Below are 21,973 nucleotides of genomic sequence, written 5' to 3' on the forward strand. Positions count from 1 at the left end.
TTTTTTTTATGAAAGCATAAATTAAAAAAACAACATCAAATTAAAACTATATTTTCTTTAATTATATAAAGTTTTGCAAATTAATTATACTTTCTAAATGGCATTACTTCAATGTAATTGCCCATTCACACCTTTTGACCAGTTGACAAGGGATTAAACATTCCCTATATAATCTATATTGTCTGCAAAGTCTAAAATCCTTCTTTATTTAACTTGTCTGCAAAATCCCTCTATGTTTAACTTGTCTGCAAAGTCGTCTGCAAAGTATACCATCCCAATAATAAGATATTAATTATTGTGTTTTTCCCCCATGATTCTATTCCATTTTTTTAAAATCGAGATTCTATTGACTCATTTGAAATACGAACTATGTAAACAATAACATTATTAAATTCCCGCTGTAACAATTCATCCTGTTCCAAATTCACGTCAGCTTGCTTTTCATTTTATTTAGCGGTGTTCACCTTTTTACATGTCCGCCAGGACGGGAAGCGTGGAATAAAGCATTTCCAAAATGTCAGCAGGATTCGGGTAATTCCTATTTCGATTTGTTTTTTTTATGAAATTTATTAGTTTTGAATAAAAATGACTTGTGTCATTTGTATACAGATCTTAAAAGAAGACTCAGATAAATCTAAATTCAATTGGTTGCTCTTTTCCTTTATTTACTGAAAACGAGTCCAAAATGTGTCTTTCTTGACGATTCGCCCCTGTCACGATTCAACCCATAATATTAAAAAAATATACTGAACAAGTTTAAGATCAAAAACTTTGAAAACTGTTATACGATGAAGATTTTTAACATATTTTATGTATTTTGTTGTTTAAAATTAAAACATTCGAAGAAAATTTTTAATTATTTACATCTTTATTCTATATTTTCCCAAAGACCCCTGGCCCTGGTCGGTCGAAAGTGGTTTGGCTGATCATATATAATAAAACAGGTAGTGGTTTCGGCGAACTTAATTTATATTGTGCGAACAATATCTATTTTTTAATGGGCAAGCCAATTATCGCAGGCTTAATATGTGGTTTATCACACGTATTCATGCAATTAAAGACAAGATATTGAAAATTTAAACCTACTGTTTTATTTATTCTTTTCTTTAGTATAATATTTAGTAATGTTTACATAAAGAATAACAGAATACAAAAGATCTCAGTGAACAAACAACATCATAGAAATATATATATGTATAAAAGTACAACCTGAAAAAAACTAATAATGAGTCAAAATTTACACAAATTACATTTCACACATGTAAGTTAAGCCTGTAAAATAAATATGAAGACATTATTTTTATTATATATGTCAAACTATATACACAGATAGTAAAAGCTGAAAAAAGAAGAAACAATGTGCAGTGTGGCGGCTGTAAAATGTCTCCCCGTACATTTAATCAATGATGTTATATTTTCGAAACTTGAAGATCGTTCAGCACCACATTATTCAATTTATTGTTGGGGACCATACGCAGCTTTTCATGAAATGATACAGGGCTGCCGATAACATGCGTATTTGCGTTATTACCCAATTAAAATGTCTAAAAACCCAATAGAAATAATAACTAAGGGTAAGAAAAAGTAACTGAATTCTTATTTATGCAAACTACATTTGAACTGGTGCGTAAGGACGTAAATTATTACATAACGCGTACATCAGGCAGATCATTCTGTTTCAGACTGTTTTAACCTTTAAATTATATCAGGCAGCTTGGAAATCTCCTAGGCCAATAAACCATAAAGCAAAGTAGTAAGTAGCTTTTTTTATAACCATACAAAACCTACAACAGTCTACAATGAAGGTCAGAAATTTTGGGTAAAATACATGAACTCGTGCCAGTGTTTTTTTTCTTTATATAACTACTACCCTAAAACGGTACCATTCCCAATAGAAAATAGACATTAAAATTCCCAATTTCCAATGTAAAATTCCCAAAATGGCTGTTCAAAATGCCCACAAGGCCAAGTGATTTTTCTAAAATCATTTAAATCCAACATATTCATATAAATCACCACTCAATAGTTCTATCTGGACAGTAGAAGCTGTTAGCTATCTTTATTCATGATGCCTAATCTCATTTGTAGCTGAAAAAATGCATTAAAAAAATTCCCAATTTTAGTCAAAATAACGCATTTTTTCCCAATCAGTCTAGTACCGGCACCATTCCCAAAATAGAGAAAATAAACGCTGCATGCTTTATAACCCAAATTTGTTAGAGGGGGTAGGGTAAAAAATACAGAAATAACTCAAAGAAAATAGAAAAAACCCAATAGATCACAAAACAAGGGGTAATTACCCAATATACAAAAAATGTTATCCGTAGCCCTGATGATACTACTGTCACATGATAACCGCTGTATGAACACATCTGCGGATGTTTCTAAATTCAAAATTTCACCATTTTTGTGTTTAGATGTTGAATTCTGCTTAAGCCGGTGCTAACTTGCACTTTCCAGTACCTTCCATGAACAGGCTCAATCAAACCGAGTCTGCAACATTTTGCAATTTTGCCGTGTTGGACTTTCTTTAGGGATTCTGTTTTTCTATATTTAATCGGAATACAATCGATATATATACACAGAAAAAATAAAACCTGTAAGAGAAAGAATTAACAATGTATTTTATAATTTAAATATTTACAAAAAAAAACAACATAAAAAAATCCACGTACTTAATAAACTATTATAAACAACACATATTACAATTACTTTATTCTTCTCTATATAAACAATTGACACATGTATGCATTTTATTAAAGAGGATACATCATGATTTATATGTAATAAACAACAACAATCTGTTTTTATCCTTTATTCATCACTCTATAGATATAAAACTTTGATTTAAAAGTTTCTATTATGATAGCAAAAGCAAAAATATTGATGATAAAATACTTTATATATATGAACCATGTCTACATTGCCTTTAATTACTATATAACATAAGGTCGACGAAACCACTTTCGCACCTCTTCATAAGTTAAGTTCGCCGAACCCGTAGTTTGACGAAACCACCATAATTCACCCGGGTCTAAACTGGCATCATATCAGTTGGTGTACGTTCTTGGGGGGATGTGGGGGACTAAAAAAAAAGAGCAAAATTTCAATTTCCTACTAGTTCTGGCTTCCAGAACTTTATAAGCCGCTTTTTAACACATTGTTTTTTAAAAAATCTAATATTGATTGTAGTTATATACTAGCTTTAAGAGCTTTGAATCAAGTTAAATTTTAATGTCCTCATAAATATCAAAAGTAGAGTACTTAATGAATGAAAAAATCCCTTATTTCAACTGGATAACACTAATTATTAATAAACAACATGTAAAAAAAATATTTATGATAATTGCTACCATAAAAGAATTAAAAGTCTGTGAAATAGCACATTTTTCAAATTAATATTTCAAAGTGCATACTTTTCAGCTACAAATAAGATTAGTCATCATGAATAAAGGCAGCTAACAGCTTCCACTGTCCAGGTAGAACTATTGAGTGGTGATTTATATGAGACTTTGACAGTAGTATTTAAGATATGCCTGTCTCTTTCACCTTAAATGCATTTAACATTAATCTTGCATTCTTGATGAATGACAGGTATCTGCATTTTGTCTTAAAGAGCTGAAAAATAGAAAACTAGAAAAATAGGATTTAGTAAAGATGTATTTGTTGATATGTATAATATATTGAAGTATTTTCTTTCTTATTTCCAATTTTTAAGAAAAAAAATAGACCCATGTTAAATGTGAAATTTTTACAACCATTGCATTTCCAATGTTTAAACTTCAATAAACATTTATTACTTTTCCATTAGCAGAAGAATGAAAAATTATGACACATAAGATAAAGTTTGTATATTTTCATCATATTGTCACCAAATTCTGTATTATATTGGACGACTAGTGAGAGACACATGAGTAAATGATAACAAATCTGAATCGATGCCTTTCATTCACTAACCATTAAGTGATTGACAATCAATAATATCATATGAAATTGCTTGACTTAGAACTTCCATTGTGAAGATAGAAATTAGAAGAAAGTTTTGTGGTAGAACTGTTTACAGACAATACATTACACAAACTTCGAAAATTGTTTTTACATGTATATCTGAATAAATCTGACAAATCCTTTGAGTTGAGATGGAGTTTATCTGTAACCCAGATAAAATCTTAAAGTCCAGGAACCATCAAACATCTACACTACCTTTACAATGACTTTAATACAGAAATAACTTTACAAAACTTTCTGAGTAAAGACCGTTCATGTAGTACTTATTGTTTAGAGGGCTTCTATTAAACGTATGTAAACTATGATGCTTGGGTAAAATATGGCCTGCAGGTCATGCTTTTTGGAACTTCTTATCTATTTGTCTTTTCTATATACTGATATGATTTTCAACACAGATCAATTTGCGAGATACTTTTTTCCCAGTCACTTTGATGTTTGTGGTTGTTCTAAAATAAATTAAAACAGGTAGATATTTTTTAAATGGTATTGAATGCATGTTTAACAATACATTTTTAGCTCACCTGTCACAAAGTGACAGGGTGAGCTTTTGTGATCGCTTTTTGTCCGGCGTCCGTCGTCCGTCCGTCATCCGTCCGTCCGTAAACTTTTACTTTAAATGACATCTCCTCATAAACCACTAAGCCAATTTCATCCAAACTTCACAGGAATGTTCCTTTGGTGGTCACCTTTAAAAATTGTTCAAAGAATTTAATTCCATGCAGAACTCTGGTTGCCATGGCAACGGAAAGAAAAAACTTTAAATATCTTCTTTTAAAAAACCATAAGAGCTAGAGCTTAGATATTTGGCATGAAACATCTTCTAGTGAGTGTCTACCAAGTTTGTTCAAATAAAAGCCCTGGGGTCAAAATTGGCCCCGCCCCAGGGGGTCATTGATTTTCCCTATATGCATATAGTAAAAACTTTAAAAATCTTCTTTTAAAGAACCCAAAGAGCTAGAGCTAAGATATTTAGCATGAAACATCTTCTAATGAGTGTCTACCAAGTTTGTTCAAATAAAAGCCCCGGGGTCAAAATTGGCCCGCCCCAGGGGGTCATTGATTTTCCTTATATGCATATAGTACAAACTTAAAAAATCTTCTTTTAAAGAACTCAAAGAGCTAGAGCTAAGATATTTAGCATGAAACATGTTCTAATGGGTGTCTACCAAGTATGTTCAAATAAAAGCCCTGGGGTCAAAATTGGCCCCGCCCCGGGGGTCATTGATTTTCCTTATATGTGTATAGCAAAAACTTAAAAATCTTCTTTGAAAAAACCCAAATAGCTAGAGTTTAGATATTAAGCATGAAACATCTTCTAGTAAGTGTCTACAAAGTTTGTTCAAATAAAAGCCCTTGGGTAAAAACTGGCTCCGCCCCAGGGGTGTCATTTATTAACTATATGTGTATAGTAAAAACTTAAAAAATCTTCTTTTAAAGAACCCAAAGAGCTAGAGCTAAGATATTTAGCATGAAACATCTTCTAATGAGTGTCTACCAAGTTTGTTCAAATAAAAGCCCCGGGGTCAAAATTGGCCCGCCCCAGGGGGTCATTGATTTTCCTTATATGCATATAGTACAAACTTAAAAAATCTTCTTTTAAAGAACTCAAAGAGCTAGAGCTAAGATATTTAGCAGGAAACATGTTCTAATGGGTGTCTACCAAGTATGTTCAAATAAAAGCCATGGGGTCAAAATTGGCCCCACCCTGGGGTCATTGATTTTCTTTATATGTGTATAGCAAAAACTTAAAAATCTTCTTTGAAAAAACCCAAATAGCTAGAGTTTAGATATTTAGCATGAAACATCTTCTAGTAAGTGTCTACAAAGTTTGATTAAATAAAAGCCCTTGGGTCAAAACTGGCCCCGCCCCAGGGGTGTCATTTATTAACTATATATGTATAGTTAAAACTTAAAAAATCTTCTTTTAAAGATCCCAATGAGCTAGAGCTTAAATGTTTAGCATGAAACATCTTCTTATGGGTGTCTACCAAGTTTGTTCAAATTAAAGCCCTTGGGTTAAAATGGGCCCTGCAGGGGGCTATGTACAGGTGAGCGACTTCAGGGCCATCATGGCCCTCTTGTTATATTTGAACTTGAATAATTCAAATTCAAGTTATTTAGAACTTGTCAGAAGATGAATCAATTTTTTATGGTAATTATTTTATAGTTTGATTTTGTTCCTTTCAGATTTAATTTTGCAAAGCCAGCTGATGGGACAGCTAACACCACTGGTGAGTTTCATTAAACACATTTTAATGATTAAGTATTATCACAACCCTGTGACATTAAACAGTATCCTGCTGTATTTTGATATGGACTTGTCCAGCTTCCATTTCATGTACTGTCTATTAACAGATTTGGGGATATAGATATGAAAATTCACAGATGGTCAGCTAGTAGTCTGATCACATTTCACCAATCTCTCGTATTTGTTAAATTTCAATATTAAAGACTTATTTTAACAATATCTAAGTAACATAAACTGTGCATGTCTAATAAATGTATGTTTTATGTTTTAGGAGATGTAAATCCTGCAACATTTTCAATTTTGCTGTGTGGGCTTTCTTTAGGGATTCTGCTTTTCTCTATTTCATATCGCAAAAGTGAATCTTTGAAAAAGTGTTAAGTATAAGAGCATGTATGCTCTAAAACAAATATGAGTATTGGGAATACTATTTAAGTTAATGTTTCAACATGGTCAATAATGTTAGCTTTGGGACCTTGGTAGCCGAGAGTTCAAGGTCATTGACATTGTTTGAGATCTTCCTCTATCACAATATGACCTGACCTTGAGGTTATAATTTTTTTTTCTGAGTTCTGTCTCATATCTCAGGATTTTCATTGGTCAGTGTACATTCTGCAGAAGTTTCTGACCAATCAAATACCTGAGATCTGAGTTTAAGCTTAGAGAATTTCTTTATAACCTTTGACCCAGTACTTAATATCCAGTAAAAAAACAAAAACAAAAAACTCCAGCTATCATGACCCTATTGTTATTGTTTAAGTCATATAGAGAGTAACAGTCAGTCATTATACAGAATAAAATAGAGTCATAATATATATGTTAATTATTTTTTATATTATTTAGCTTCTGGAGGTTTTGCTTTTGCCTCAAGTACTCCGGCCAGTACATCTGGTGGATTGAATTTTGGACAACCAGCAACAAAAACAAGTGCAAGTGGTTTAACACTTGGTACACCTGCAGTTTCTCAAAGTAAGTATACAGTAACTTTATTCTTTAATAGATTTTACAAGCTAAAATTTCTAAATTTTAAAGAGAATAGATAAAAGAGTATGAAAACTCTCAATGTTATAATAGCAATCCTAAAGGTAAAGCTTCTTTTACACTCTGCTAATTCAATGCTAGAATTTTATGTGTTAGTGTCATACATGTAGGAGGGATACTTAGGTGACTCTTTAAAAGTTAAAAAAATGGTTCCAGTTTGATGCATAAGTAGGTCACAAGAGCAAAGAGTAGATTCTGCAAAAACTGCCTTCCTGACAAGGAGCAAAGGTCAAATGTCCAAATTTTGCTTGTTCTTGCTATTATTGGCTATAACTTTGTTATTTTTGAATGGATTTTTTTTAAGTTTGAAAAAAGTAATATTCAAGGATAGCCCTTTAAATTAACCAGACAGATCTTGACTTTGAATGTCAAAGTATTAAAATATTAATTTTTTGGGCTGTAATTGGCTGTAACTTTGCAATAATTGAATGGATTGACTTCATATTATAACTGAACATTTTTAAGGAAAAGACCTTCATGTATATCAAACTCAAATTGAGCTTTTAAGACCTTGACCTTGAAGGTTCAATTATTGAATTTCACTGATTTATATATACATGTTTATATATCTTTTCTTCTGTAATACATATGTGTGTAATACAGAAGAAAAAATTTACATATTTTTTTTTCTTCTATGATACATCTGCGAATATATATATATTCTTTTGTGCCCCCACTATAGGGGGGGCATTTAGATTTACCCTTGTCCGTCCATCCGTCCGTCTGTCTGTTCCCTTTTTGTGTTGCACGCAGCTCAAAAAGTAATTGACCTAGAGTCATGAAACCTTACAGGAATATTGATCAGCATGTGTAGTTGTGCACCTGAGTATTTTTGTGTGGATATATTTAGTATTTTTAGAGTTATTGCCCTTGAATTATTAAAATTTTCCAATTTTCAACTTGTATCGCAGGTAACTAAAAAAGTATTTGACCTAGAGTCTTGAAACCTTACAAGAATGTTGCTCAGCATGTGTAGTTGTGCACCTGGGTATTTTTGTGTGGATATTATTTGTATTTTTAGAGTTATTGCCCTTGACTTAGTAAAAATTTACAATTTTCAACTTGTGTCACAAGTAACTCAAAAAATATTTGACCTAGAGTCATGAAACTTTACAGGAATGTTGCTCAGCATGTGTAGTTGTGCACCTGGGTATTTTGGTGTGGATATTTTTAGTACTTTTAGAGTTATTGCCCTTGACTTAGTAAAAATTTACAATATTTAACTTGTGTTGCACATAACTCAAAAAGTTTATGACCTGTAGGCCTGAAAGTTTACAAGAATGTTGGTCAGCATGTGTACTTATGCACCTTGGGGTTTTCTTGTGGATTTTTCAGTATTTGTAGTATTTGCCCTTTACTTAATAAAAGATTTTTAGTTTTCAACTTGGGCACATGTAGCCAAAAAAATTATTTGACCTACAGACATAAGATTGACAAATCAGTGGAGTGTGGGGGCACCCTTGTCCTATGGCTATGGACACATTTCTAGTTTTTCTTCTGAATTTTGATAATATTTTCTATCTATTGTCATTTATTAATGGAAAAAGAATTTATACTTTGACAAATTTAGTGTGACAAGACAGACCTGTTAAAGTTATAAAAAGGAAACAAATGACATTAAGATTTGTTCAAACATTTCTTTGTTTGCTTTTAGAAAAAGTAAAAAGTCGAGCATTGCCCCAGCCCAGCGGTTGCTCACGTTCTGAGCATTATCATTGTATGTAAAATTTACTTTAGGTGCATTTGGAACACAAGCTACTACGAATACTGGTTTAAATGTTACCCAGCCAACATCAACAGGTACAGGATTAACTCTTGGAGGTTTATCTTCAACCACATCAGCAACTCCTAGCTTGTTTGGTGCCGCTTCAACTGCCCCAACAGCTGCTTTTGGTTTCTCAAAGCCACTTACAGGTATACATTTACATTTTAACTTTACAGTCCATTCAAAATTTAACGGATTTTAATATCAAAATTAAGCTGGTTACTATATAGTTAGACTATGTCATGTGGATGTCAAGGCTGGTCTGACTATGTACTGGTGACAAAGTCATTTTTGGTTGAAGTGAGAGGTAAACAGTCTTATCCATATTTAATCAAAAGGTTGAAAATATTAATTGCTCTTAATATATGTTCAGCTGTGCAAGATAGAAAGTCAACAATGATCATAATTATGAAGTTATTGGTGGCTAAAGTTTTAACTATTGTCAGCATATAAATGAGATGGAATCAGGCCTCGACATTAGCGGTGGTCCGTTGGTCCGAGACCACCTGATTTTGGCAAGGACCACCTAATTTTAAAATGCACTGGTCCGTCGGACCACTTGAATTTTCTGGTTTGTGCAAGGATCATTTGGGAGAATGGCGATTTGGTCAAAAACATGTTATATATATTTTGTTTAAAACCATTTGTCCTATGAACATGTATATGTTTCATTAATAGATTAATCAGATAAGTTAAAGAATGTCTTAAATCATCAATAACTTTCATATTAAGTCGCTAAAATTTTGTCTATGCAAGTTAAAAGAGTTAAGAATTTGTGATATTAAGCTAGGTACAAATTGTATTCAAATGATGCTTGTAATGATGCATCGTCGGATTACCACGCTGGAACCTTTAACATTTATGTTATGCTACATGTTAATCACACGTGGGTATCCGACGATGGTAATTATGATATTGTATGGGATACCGTATGAACTTTCAATTTCATATACATGAATAATGGCAGCAAACTAAAGGAACTTGAGAAATACATCAAGTTATTTGCTAGTTATCTTTATTTTAACTTTTTAACGCTAAGAGATCCATTTCTTCCAGAGTTAAAATTACTTTTTTTTAAATTTTTGATAAAAGGTTAAAAATACTCAATGTAAAAAATAAATATCAACCAACAAGCAACGGGGCGGTAAAAATTCTGTATTCATAATAAATCTGTGAGAAAAATAAGCTAAACTATAGTTATATATAAAGTTGTTTTTATTTTTTATCCTTTAGATATTTCCTTGTTTAAGATAATTTATTAGTTTTATTAAATTGTTAATCTATAAAAGATACATGTAATTATCATGATTATAAGACGTACCACGTATCAGCAATGTATATTTGAATAACAGTAAGAAAAAAACCCAGACACAAATGGTTTCACTATTCCCTAACTTGAGTTGAGACAGAAATCACTTCAATATATAAGTTAACACAAATAAGAGCCCTGTTGTGTATTTTTGAATAAGCTATAAAAAAACAACAAATAACTTCACGACAGAATACCTACTAACTTGCTCTCAGATAAAAGTATATATCTAAAATGTCTGTTTTCTTTAAAGCTTAATAATACATCTTTGTCATCAATTTTAAGCATACTTTTTTCTAAACTTACAGTAAACTGATCTAATAATAATAATTGACCACTTGACTTCTGGAAGGACCACCTTAATTTCAAATCTAGTGGTCCGGCTTACCACCTGATAAAAAAGTTAGTGTCGAGGCCTGGGAATAATTGTGCCATATGGTATTATGATTTACAAATGCTTATTTGATTGAAGGTAATCCTAAAGCTTAGTACATGTACAAATTGGGGAAAAATATCATACAAAGCTTATGAACAAAGGGTGAATTAACAAGACCAGATAGTTGAGTTTCAGTTATGATCATATTTAAAGCAGTGTTACATGATGTATGTAAAATTGTTTTACAGTGGGGAGCCAGGCAACAACTACAGCAAGTACTGGTTTGGGTCTCGGCCTGAAATTAGGAACAACAACAACACAAAGTAGTGGTCTTGGAGGATTTGGGCTAACCACCACTAAATCTACTACATTAGGGAGTGGAAGTATATTTGGTCAGAATGTTGCCAAGACAACCTCATCAGGCCTGGGTGGTATTGGACCAACAACAACAACTGCTACATCTACAAGTAACTCTAGCAAACCAGGGTAAGTATGTTTTATTTTGTATATAGAAAAAAAATGTGTGAGTAGGAGATGTTTGTTAATGATAATCATATTAAGACTTTTTAAAGTTGTTGTTTTTTATCACATGCAAGATACATATGCTGAAATGAAAAGATTGAGGAATATAAGTTTTAATCCTTAAAGGCACATTATGACTTAGAAATGAATAAATATTGAATTTACTTCTTTAGAAAGGTCAAACATGAGTTTTATAACATTTAAATAATGGTTTTAGAGTATGTTAAATGCTTGTTACCTGGAGAAAATAGCAGTTTATGTAAAATAAAGTAGCAAAATGTGATGAAAGAAGTACAACCAACTAAATCACTATAAATGTACTAATTGCCAAAAAGCAACAGAAGAAGAAGACAGTTCAGGTAACTTGTTGGAAATTATTAAAATAATACCAAAATAATTTGAGAAATAAAATTGAAAGCATTTCTAGGGCATAATAGGTCTTTTAGAATTGTAAAGTAAGGTTAACATTTGGTTTGACAATGTTTAATTTACTTCTAGACCTTAATAGCTATATTCACATTGTCCATGTACAACAACAAACAGTATATTTTGTTAATTCCAGACATGTATGTGATTAGAAAATTTTTATGTTGCTAAAAGAGCAGTAGGGAAAAGGATATATTTTAAACACAAGATAACCCCTGTACAAACTTTATGTACAAACTTCTCTATTATTTATTGTTGATTATTTGTGTTGATTATCTAGTGTTTACATGAAATGAAGTTATACATGAGTAGTTTATCCCACCACCCAATTGTATATAAATTTTGTATTTGCTAGTTGCCAGATAGATATTTCATGCATGTTTTTGTTTGGTATATAATTTCAGGGAAAATAAAGTAGTAAAGGAGATGGCTGTAGAAAACAGTATTTTACTGGATGTTGAAGAATTGAGGTATTCTTCTTTCTATATCTAACCCCTTAAACCTTTACCACCAACATTAAAATATAAAGTTGTTTTAGCAACTATTCGATATTATTATATGGTGTGTTTTACAGAAAGTATGGTATATTTTACAGAAAATAGGGTATAATACTAGATTGTACCAAATAATAGTATATAGAGCAGAATTCTGATTGGCTTAACCACTTTCTGTGTGCTTTGGTTTGTCACAGTTTACACAGCATAGAGTATACAATGTGTTCAAGCCAACCAGAATTCAAGAAATGTATTTGCATTATTATAATGTAGAGACTATGTAAGATTTAATGTATATATAATGTATATATAATGTATACTATACAGAAAGTTTGTAAAAGAGGAGAAAAGTGAGATGGAACAGATGAAGAGGATGTCATCAACATCAATGATAAAAGTACAGGAAGACAACGCTGCCCTCAAACAACTTCTCTCTCTTGTCTCCAGCTCGTTACAGAAAAATGCTTGTGCTGTTGATAAACTAAAGAGAGAAATGACACAGGTACTTGAAAACATTGCTCCTTCATTTTATATCTTGTTTTATTACTGATTTCTTTTATATTGCAATATAAAATTTTGCATTGCCAGAACTATAAAAAGGAGATATTCATGATGGATTACAGGTGAACTTGGTATTCAGCATCCCTGCTTATTTTAAACGAAAATACAAAATGCATTCAAATTGTTTTGTTTTCACAACCAGTGAGTGCATGGATTTGTAAGGGGTTGTGTTTTGATAGCTTATGTTTTTGGGTCTTCACTAAACCTGTATCTGTTCTGGTTTACCAGTGAGGTACTTTAACTTTTATTCTTATTTTGCCAGTGGTATGATATACATGTATAGATTTTCATGACCTTTATGCTTAATTTGATTATTGTAAACCAATGAAGGATTCATCATCCTGACCCTCTTGTAGGTCAACTTTATTTACAATGTTGATTGATTATATACAGGAGTTAAAGAATGCAGAGATGGCATTAAGAACTAAAGAGACACCTCCAGGCTTACAGTATGAAAACACAGCACCAACATTGTAAGTTAAGTTTTACCCTCAAAACATACAAATGAGCTTGATTGGATAGATGAGTGTAGTTTTTAGCTCGACTATTCGATAAGAATAAGTAGAGCTATTGCAGTCACCCGAGCGTCGGCGTCGGCGTAACCACTTATGTTAAAGTTTTTGTAATAGTTCAAATATTTTCAAAGTCCATTGACATATGGCTTTGAAACTTTGCACACTTGTTCACCATCATGACCCCAACCTGTAGACAGGAGGAGGTAACTCTATCAAGCATTTTGACAGAATTATGCCCCTTTTTCAACTTAGAATTTACGTTAAAGTTTTTGTAATAGTTCAAATATTTTCAAAGTCCATTGACATATGGCTTTGAAACTTTGCACACTTGTTCACCATCATGACCCCAACCTGTAGACAGGAGGAGGTAACTCTATCAAGTATTTTGACAGAATTATGCCCCTTTTTCAACTTAGAATTTACGTTAAAGTTTTTGTAATAGTTCAAATATTTTCAAAGTCCATTGACATATGGCTTTGAAACTTTGCACACTTGTTCACCATCATGACCCCAACCTGTAGACAGGAGGAGGTAACTCTATCAAGCATTTTGACAGAATTATGCCCCTTTTTCGACTTAGAATTTACGTTAAAGTTTTTGTAATAGTTCAAATATTTTCAAAGTCCATAGACATATGGCTTTGAAACTTTGCACACTTGTTCAACATCATGACCCCAACCTGTAGACAGCAGGAGGTAACTCTATTAAGCATTTTGACAGAATTATGCCCCTTTTTCGACTTAGAATTTACGTTAAAGTTTTTGTAATAGTTCAAATATTTTCAAAGTCCATTGACATATGGCTTTGAAACTTTGCACACTTGTTCACCATCATGACCCCAACCTGTAAACAGGAGTAGGTAACTGTATCAAGCATTTTGATAGAATTATGCCCCTTTTTCGACTTAGAATTTACGTTAAAGTTTTTGTAATAGTTCAAATATTTTCAAAGTCCATTGACATATGGCTTTGAAACTTTGCACACTTGTTCACCATCATGACCCCAACCTGTAAACAGGAGGAGGTAACTGTATCAGGCATTTTTTTTACTATCAAGCACTAAGAATAGTCGAGCATGCTGTCCTACCGACAGCTCTTGTTAGCTAGACTGTTTAAAGAACAGTGAGGCTATCTTATTTACCCAGCTGTCTGTATCGACGTTACACTTTTGTAAAAGTTTAATGTACAATTTACAACATCATATCTCATCAACCACCTAAGATATTTGCTTGTTACTTCACACACTTATTTGAGATCATAGAAGAAGGTCACTATATCTGGCCTATAACTTTGAAAAAATTTTGACAGAATTATTGTTCTATGATTGTGAACTTCTTGGTTAAAGTTTTGCATGCAACATCAGTCTGAAGAACTATTAAACTTAATATACATGTACAGTTAAACTTTGTTCGCTCGAACTCGGACCACTCGAGAAGTTGTGCATATGGCCAGCACGTTTGGCTTCGCTGCACAAAATGGCTGCCAAGGCTATAAAAAGACATATCCTGTCCGGCTTTCCCAGGTCAAACTGCTGGCAGGATTTCGACAGAAGCGAAAGACTTCTGAGTTTTACTGGACAGTAGGTCCTGTAAACTGAAAATTTTTACTGGACCAAACATGATTTTACTGGACCGAAAAAAAATCTGATTGGTATAGCATTTTGAGTCACTTGGTAAGTGTCAGCAGTCAAAAAATTTGTGTACAAAAAGAAAATTATATTATCAACAAAGTGAAGTTATCTTTTTTCACCACAATCAAAATGTAAACATAAATATTGTTATACATGTATTCAATGGATTTTGCTATTTAAACTTAAATTCTATACAGACTATATACTAGCAAAATGAGAGGGTAAATTTCAGCAAAAGTCTGGCATATGTAAACAGAATTATATATAGCGGTAATTTAGTGAAGTTGACAGATTAATTGTTCAATGATTTTGGTACCTTCTGTGGATTAAAGACGTAAATTGTTCCAATTAATACACCAGTTGACACTTTCATCTGTGTAAACAAACTAATAGCGGGTGACCTTTCACATCTGGGCCGCTTATGTAATTTACGCGGCCGCTTATTGACTTTTAATTGTACTAGTTGTCGGATATTATTATCTTACGTAGTTACATAAAAGTTTGCATTATGAGAATGCATAACAGTTGACAAGCATTGCACGAGCTTATATTGTGTAATGACAACATTTTGATATGTTTTGAATTTAGGTAAATGATCGGCCTTTGCAAAATGTTGAATGTAAGGTTTTTATAAAACCTTATTTTTTTACCGGACCGTCGGGCCGTCAATACATATATTTTTATCGGACCCTCTGATTTTTTACCGGTCAGGGCCGACGGTCCGACGGTCTTTCGGAAAGACTGCCATACCTAGTTGTGGGAGACATAAGTTTTTGTAACAAAAACCCCTTTCTAGTTTGATGCTGTAAATGTGCATGTCCATCCAGCTAGCTAAACCAAACGTCAGTGGTTATACTTTTGTGTCTGAAATGACTCATAGAGGGGCACCTGAGGTTTTCCTCCACTAGTAAAGCTAAAAAGTCGCCATATGGTCTATGCTGTGTCGGTGGGATGTAAACCCCAATTAAAAAGAACTGTGCATGTATGTTTTACAGATATTTTCATAGCTTGATAGAAAAGTTTGAGGGTCAGATGTTGACATACAGACAGCAGATAGAGATTCTAGAGAACCATCTGTCCTCCCTCCATCAGCCCAATAGACACACCCCTGAAGGTAAATATCTACTCTAACATTTGATAAGTAAATGTTCCAATTATTTGTGTGACTGTGTAGAACTGTTTACTAATGTGGGAGATGTGCAAGTGACAGAATACCTAAGTAAGTAAAGCTGCAAAATGGTATGTTACGGTATCTGGTCTGAGTCTGTTTAGGCTGCACATTCTCAAATCCTGTGACATTGGGACAATGTTTTATAACATTCTGGAATGTGTTTGCCTGCTTTAAGATGAATTGTTTATGTTAATACTTAAAAATACTATGGTATAATACATGTAACACAGTATTCTGCATATACTGATATACAATATATTTAGTACCATAATTGTAGTTTAACCATCAAATTTGAAGAAAGGAGTGGCAGAAATGTAAGGCAATTTTGATAGAATATACAGAGATTCTTTCTTTATAAAGCATGCAATTAAAATACAAGTGCACTTGTAAGTTTTCCATATATTTTAAGAACAGTTTTGAAGGGCTTTATGACTCTTGCTAGTCTGCTAGTAGATTTGTATATGCTACATTATAGGAAATTTTTCTTACAGAAATGGTTTTATTGTTGAGAAAACTACATGAAGCATTTGTTGCCATGGCAGCACAGTTACAGCAAATTCATGAGGCTGTCAAGGTATTTCTTTATTCCAATATTCAGAAAATTTCACAGTGTCCTTCAGTCTGTGTCTACAATATATTGATATATAGCTAGCCTGTCTGTTGTACTAAATAATGATTGAGTAGAGTTGTACTTTATATCACATTGTATCGGATAATGCACTATTTTACCCGACAGTATGTTGACATTACAAAATCATGATATACATCTAGTATATTATGAAGTCCAATTTTACAAAATTCAGTTTTACAAATTCATTTGCATACCTCGATCGAAGGAACTAAAAATAGATATTTAAAAGAAAATTTTAAAATGTCTTCTCCCAAAGCACAAGATCTCATTTACATCTTATGTTTTATTGGCCGGGTTGCACAGGTGCAAACCTGGGTTAAAGTATGGTGAATGTCGGGCGGTGGGTGATGGGCGGGCGGGGAAAAATATTTTGTAACAGTTTTCACAGCCTCTTGATATTTGGCATACAGCATTGACATGTAGCCCCATCCTGTGGGATTTGATTTCAGGTCTGTCACTCGTGCACTTCCTGTTTACCGACTTAGTTAAATTTTCGTTAAATTTTCGTTAAATTTTCGACATTAATGGTTGGAAATTTTCGTAACAGTTTTCTCAGCAACTACTTATTACAGCCTCTTGATATTTGGCATACAGCATTGACACTTAGCCCCATACTGTTGGATTTGATTTCAGGTCTGTTGCTCATGCACTTCCTGTTTAACGACTTAGTTAAATTTTCAACATTAATGGTCAATGGTTGGAAATTTTCGAAAAAGTTTTCTCAGCCACTACTTATCACAGCCTCTTGATATTTGGCATACAGCATAGACACGTGGTCCCATACCATGTGATTTGATTTCAGGTCTGTTGCTTATCCATTTCCTGTTTACTGACTTAGTTAAATTTTTGGACATTAAGGGTCATTGGTAGGAAATTTTCGTAACAGTTTTCTCAGCCACTACTTATCACAGCCTTTTGATATTTGGCATACAGCAGAGACATGTGGTCCCCTACTGTGGGAGTCGATTTCAGGTCTGTCGATCATTCACTTCCTGTTTACCGACAGTTAAATTTTCAACATTAATGGTCAGTGGTAAATTTTATTCGTAACATCATAGCATCATGATATTTGGTATACAAATGCAACTCGGCCTTTTCTGTCTTTGACCCATTTTTTGGGTGTTTTAGCCAAAGTTATGATTCAACCTATTTCTGTTTTAATTTCAGACTCAAAAGGAACACTATCTTAACTTTAGGAAAGTATTTCATGGTGATAACCGCAATATTTTTGAGCGTCAGAAGAAGACGGCAGTGAAAATTGGTACAAAGAGTCACACAGACATGTATGGTCAGGCCCCATTTCCTGCTGTAAATAACGCTGCAGCTGTTGCTATGGCAACCGCTCTAACACGTAGTCAACATCCGCAGCCCACTGCAGGAGCTCCACCTGTCACAGGCATGAGCAGTTTTCAACCTTCATCAGGATTTGGCGCACCTGCCTCAGGTATGACAACCTAAGTTTCATTATATATATTTATATTTTCTAATGTATCCCAAACATCTGTTTTATATTTTTGGATACTTAGATGCTTACTTTTCTGCATAGCTTGAATGTAATTAAACTGTGGTGTATTAACATGTAATTATACATCTTTAGATAATATTCCCGGAGGGCACTTTTTATACTAGTGATAGCAATTAGTCTAAAAGACAGTGGCCAAGCCATGTTTGAGTAACAAAAGTAATGAAATAGCAGAAATGTTGTTGAATCTTGCTATGGTTAAAACATATTATTTAGATGGTGTTTAGGTAATAATTTATTTTATGAAATAATCAACATGTTTTAAAAGATATCTTTTAGAATAGAGCTTTGATTGAGCTTTTTTGCTATTTTTTTTATTTTATATATTTGAATAAGAGAGAGAAAATAGATTTATCAGACAGATGTATATGGTTTGATGAAACAGGAACAGCTCCAGAGAAAATTTGTCATGTTCTTCTTTCCCAACATCATTGTTACATCATTGAACCATTTAGTTGTCATAATTGTCTCGGACGTAGAGTATCATGGTCATATCAATCATGGCTGATTCAGAAATCATGTTGGAACCAGATTAGTAGTCTGTCACTTGTTCAGACATAGTTTATAACTGGTTAGTTTGCCTGTTTGGAAGATCGACAACTGTGATATGAACACAAAAAATTGTGTAAGAACCAGAAAAACAAACAAACAATGAAATAATCATGATATTAGTGTTCGATTAATTGACCAATTACAACTTTTAACAAATGACATTAATTTTCCAGGATTTGGTGCATTTGGATCAACTACACAAGCATCAACTTTCAAAGGTAAATGAATTTAGTTCTTTGGAAATAGAAAAAACAGCCCATCATATCTAAATGGTTCAATAATCACCAATGTTGGTACAGATTATCTGTGAATAGTCTCTGCTATTCTATCTGCCTATTTCATTCTACATGTTTGCCAGTTTTCTACTTGTATCTTTATTAAACAACCGAGCCATTACACTTATAAACTCAGTAAATATTCAGAATATAAATGTTTATATCTATATACATGAATATCATACATTAAAGCTACATATTTTGTTTAAAAACATGCAACACTGTTAGATATTTAACATGAAAGGAATGAAAATTTGTAACGAAAGTGTTATGAGTAACAGTTTTTAATTGTTTTACAGTAGAATCTACCTGTTATTTTATTTTGATACAGTAAGTTTGTAATGACATCTTTGTTTTTTCATTTCATATAGGTTTTGGAACTGGAACCAGTAACTTCGGGACAGGAACAAGTCTATTCGGAAACAGTTCAAACCTTGCAACAACGCTGGCTGGTTCCCTGTTCACCAGTACTATACCAGGAGCCACACCTCAACTCAATCTCTCGTCAGAGCCCTTTCAGCTTAACAAACCCCCGGTTGGATCTAAGAGGGGCAAAAGATAGACGATTTTCTCTGTAATACGTATATAACAGAAGATGGTTATTTCAAGACATGTTTATCAGCCATGGATTATAACAATTTAGACAGTGTAATTCAAGCAAAAGTAATGTGACATAATGATATGTATATAACAAAAGATGGTAATTTCTAGACATGTTAATCAACCATGGATTAAAATAATTTGGACAGTGTAATTTAACTAAGGAAAAGTAATGCGACATAATGATATCATTAAGAATGTACTTACAGGTTGTATGAACGGGCAGTAATATTAGATTTATTGTTGCTCTCAGTTTACTTTTGTTCAGCTGTCAAGTTTCCTGATGTTGTATTAGTGCATATTATGTTAAGTGAAATTTACAGCATTGTCATTTTGTATAAATCAATAGATCCAATATGACTAAATTTGTCAATACTGATCTATATTCACATGAAAATCAAAGAAAAAAAATTAACAAATCAGTTTGTTAAAATTGTTTGATTTTAAATTCATTTTCAATTGTTGAAGGTAAAATTTTTTTTAGCTCCACTTCTTGAAGCTATTGTAATGACCCTCTCTTCAGCATTAAACTTTTTGTTTAGGTCTATTTTCTCAAAAACTATACAAGCTGTTAAAACTTGGTATACATCTGTATAATATTAATAAGAGGACGCCATATCAAAAAGACTGATAATCCTCAAATTATTTTCTTAAAGTTATGCCCCCTTTTCAACATATTTTTTGCCTTGGTCATTCCATTTTCTCAAAAACCATCAGTCATTCTTTTCAAACTTGGTGTATATGTACACTTTCAAAATATGCTATATTAAAAAACTGCAGATAAACCTAAAATGATGCAGAAAGATATTTTGAAGATCTGAATTAGATGTCTTAAAGTGAAAAAGTGAGGTTTTATCATTTAATCATTCAAGCGCCTTGTTTGGTATATAGACCAGAATATGGTATTTAGTAGATGCTCCCAACACTTTTTACTCTCATTTGTATATATCATAGTGTTAACATATCCATCTACTGTATCATCACTGGAACATAAAGTTGAACATTTATGTCATTGTGGTTAAAACCTTAATTTTGGCATATCAGATTTAATTTTTGTGCCCCCACGTTAGTGGCGGGCATTTAGATTTACCCTTGTCCGTCCGTCCGTCCTTCCGTCTGTCCGTCCGTTCACTTTTGTGTCGCACGTAACTCAAAAAGTATTTGACCTAGAGTCATGAAACTTTACAGGAATGTTGATCAGCATGTGTAGTTGTGCACCTGGGTATTTTCGTCTGGATATTTTTAGTATTTTCAGAGTTATTGCCCTTGACTTAGTAAGTAAAATTTTGCAATTTTCAACTTGTGTCGCACATAACTCAAAAAGGATTTGACCTAGAGTCATGAAACTTTACAGGAATGTTGATCAGCATGTGTAGTTGTGCAACTGGGTATTTTCGTCTGGATATTTTTAGTATTTTCAGAGTTATTGCCCTTGACTTAGTAAAATTTTGCAATTTTCAACTTGTGTCGCACATAACTCAAAAAGTATTTGACCTAGAGTCATGAAACTTTACAGGAATGTTAATCAGCATGTGTAGTTGTGCATCTGGGTATTTTCGTCTGGATATTCTTAGTATTTTCAGAGTTATTGCCCTTGACTTAGTAAAATTTTGCTATTTTCAACTTGTGTCGCAAGTAACTCAAAAAGTATTTGACCTAGAGTCATGAAATTTTATAGGAATGTTGATCAGCATGTGTAGTTGTGCACCTGGGTATTTTCGTGTGGATATTCTTAGTATTTTCAGAGTTATTGCCCTTGAGTTAGTAAAATTTTGCAATTTTCAACTTGTGTCGCACATAACTCAAATAGTATTTGACCTAGAGTCATGAAACTTTACAGGAATGTTGATCAGCATGTGTAGTTGTGCACCTGGGTATTTTCATCTGGATTTATTTAGTATTTTTAGAGTTATTGCCCTTCACTTAGAAAATTTTTGCAATTTTCAACTTAAGTCGCAAGTTTCTCAAAAAGGATTTGACATAGTCATTAAACCTTATGGGCAGGTTGCTCAGCATATTTTAGATTTGCACCTGGGGTTTCGCTTGTGGATTTATCCAGTATTTGTAGAGTTATTTCCCTTGACTTAGTAAAAAGATTGACAGAACAGTGGCGCGGTGGGGGCACCCGTGTCCTATGGACACATTTCTAGTTTATAGTTGATATTTGATAGTTTGTTGTGAAGTAATTCCCACTCTGTAAATATCAATAGCACATATGGCTTTACTGGATAAAGTTATTTGGTTCATACATTATTTCAGGCACAAGCTGCATCCGTGTATAAAGGTTGACCTTATAGAATAGTTTGATAGAGCAATTTGGTGTGAGATAAA

At 32.9% G+C, this 21,973-nt stretch overlaps 1 protein-coding gene across 1 annotated transcript; it reads left to right on the forward strand.

The window, feature by feature from the left end:
- Nucleotides 1-443: 443 nt before the first annotated feature.
- On the forward strand, nt 444-20,065 carry LOC132715381 (nucleoporin p58/p45-like). The gene is made up of 13 exons (XM_060698379.1): nt 444-531; nt 6,196-6,239; nt 7,097-7,222; nt 9,032-9,208; nt 10,993-11,230; nt 12,097-12,162; nt 12,514-12,688; nt 13,141-13,220; nt 15,887-16,005; nt 16,554-16,636; nt 17,861-18,137; nt 18,941-18,985; nt 19,414-20,065. Exons 1-13 carry the CDS (start codon nt 515-517, stop codon nt 19,602-19,604), a joined length of 1,638 nt encoding a protein of 545 aa, XP_060554362.1. The 5' UTR covers nt 444-514; the 3' UTR covers nt 19,605-20,065.
- The last annotated feature ends 1,908 nt before the right edge of the window (nt 20,066-21,973 follow it).

The sequence above is a fragment of the Ruditapes philippinarum genome, unplaced genomic scaffold, assembly GCF_026571515.1.
Source record: "Ruditapes philippinarum isolate M1 unplaced genomic scaffold, ASM2657151v2 ctg548_1_1_1_1, whole genome shotgun sequence".
Taxonomy (NCBI): Eukaryota; Metazoa; Mollusca; class Bivalvia; order Venerida; family Veneridae; genus Ruditapes; species Ruditapes philippinarum.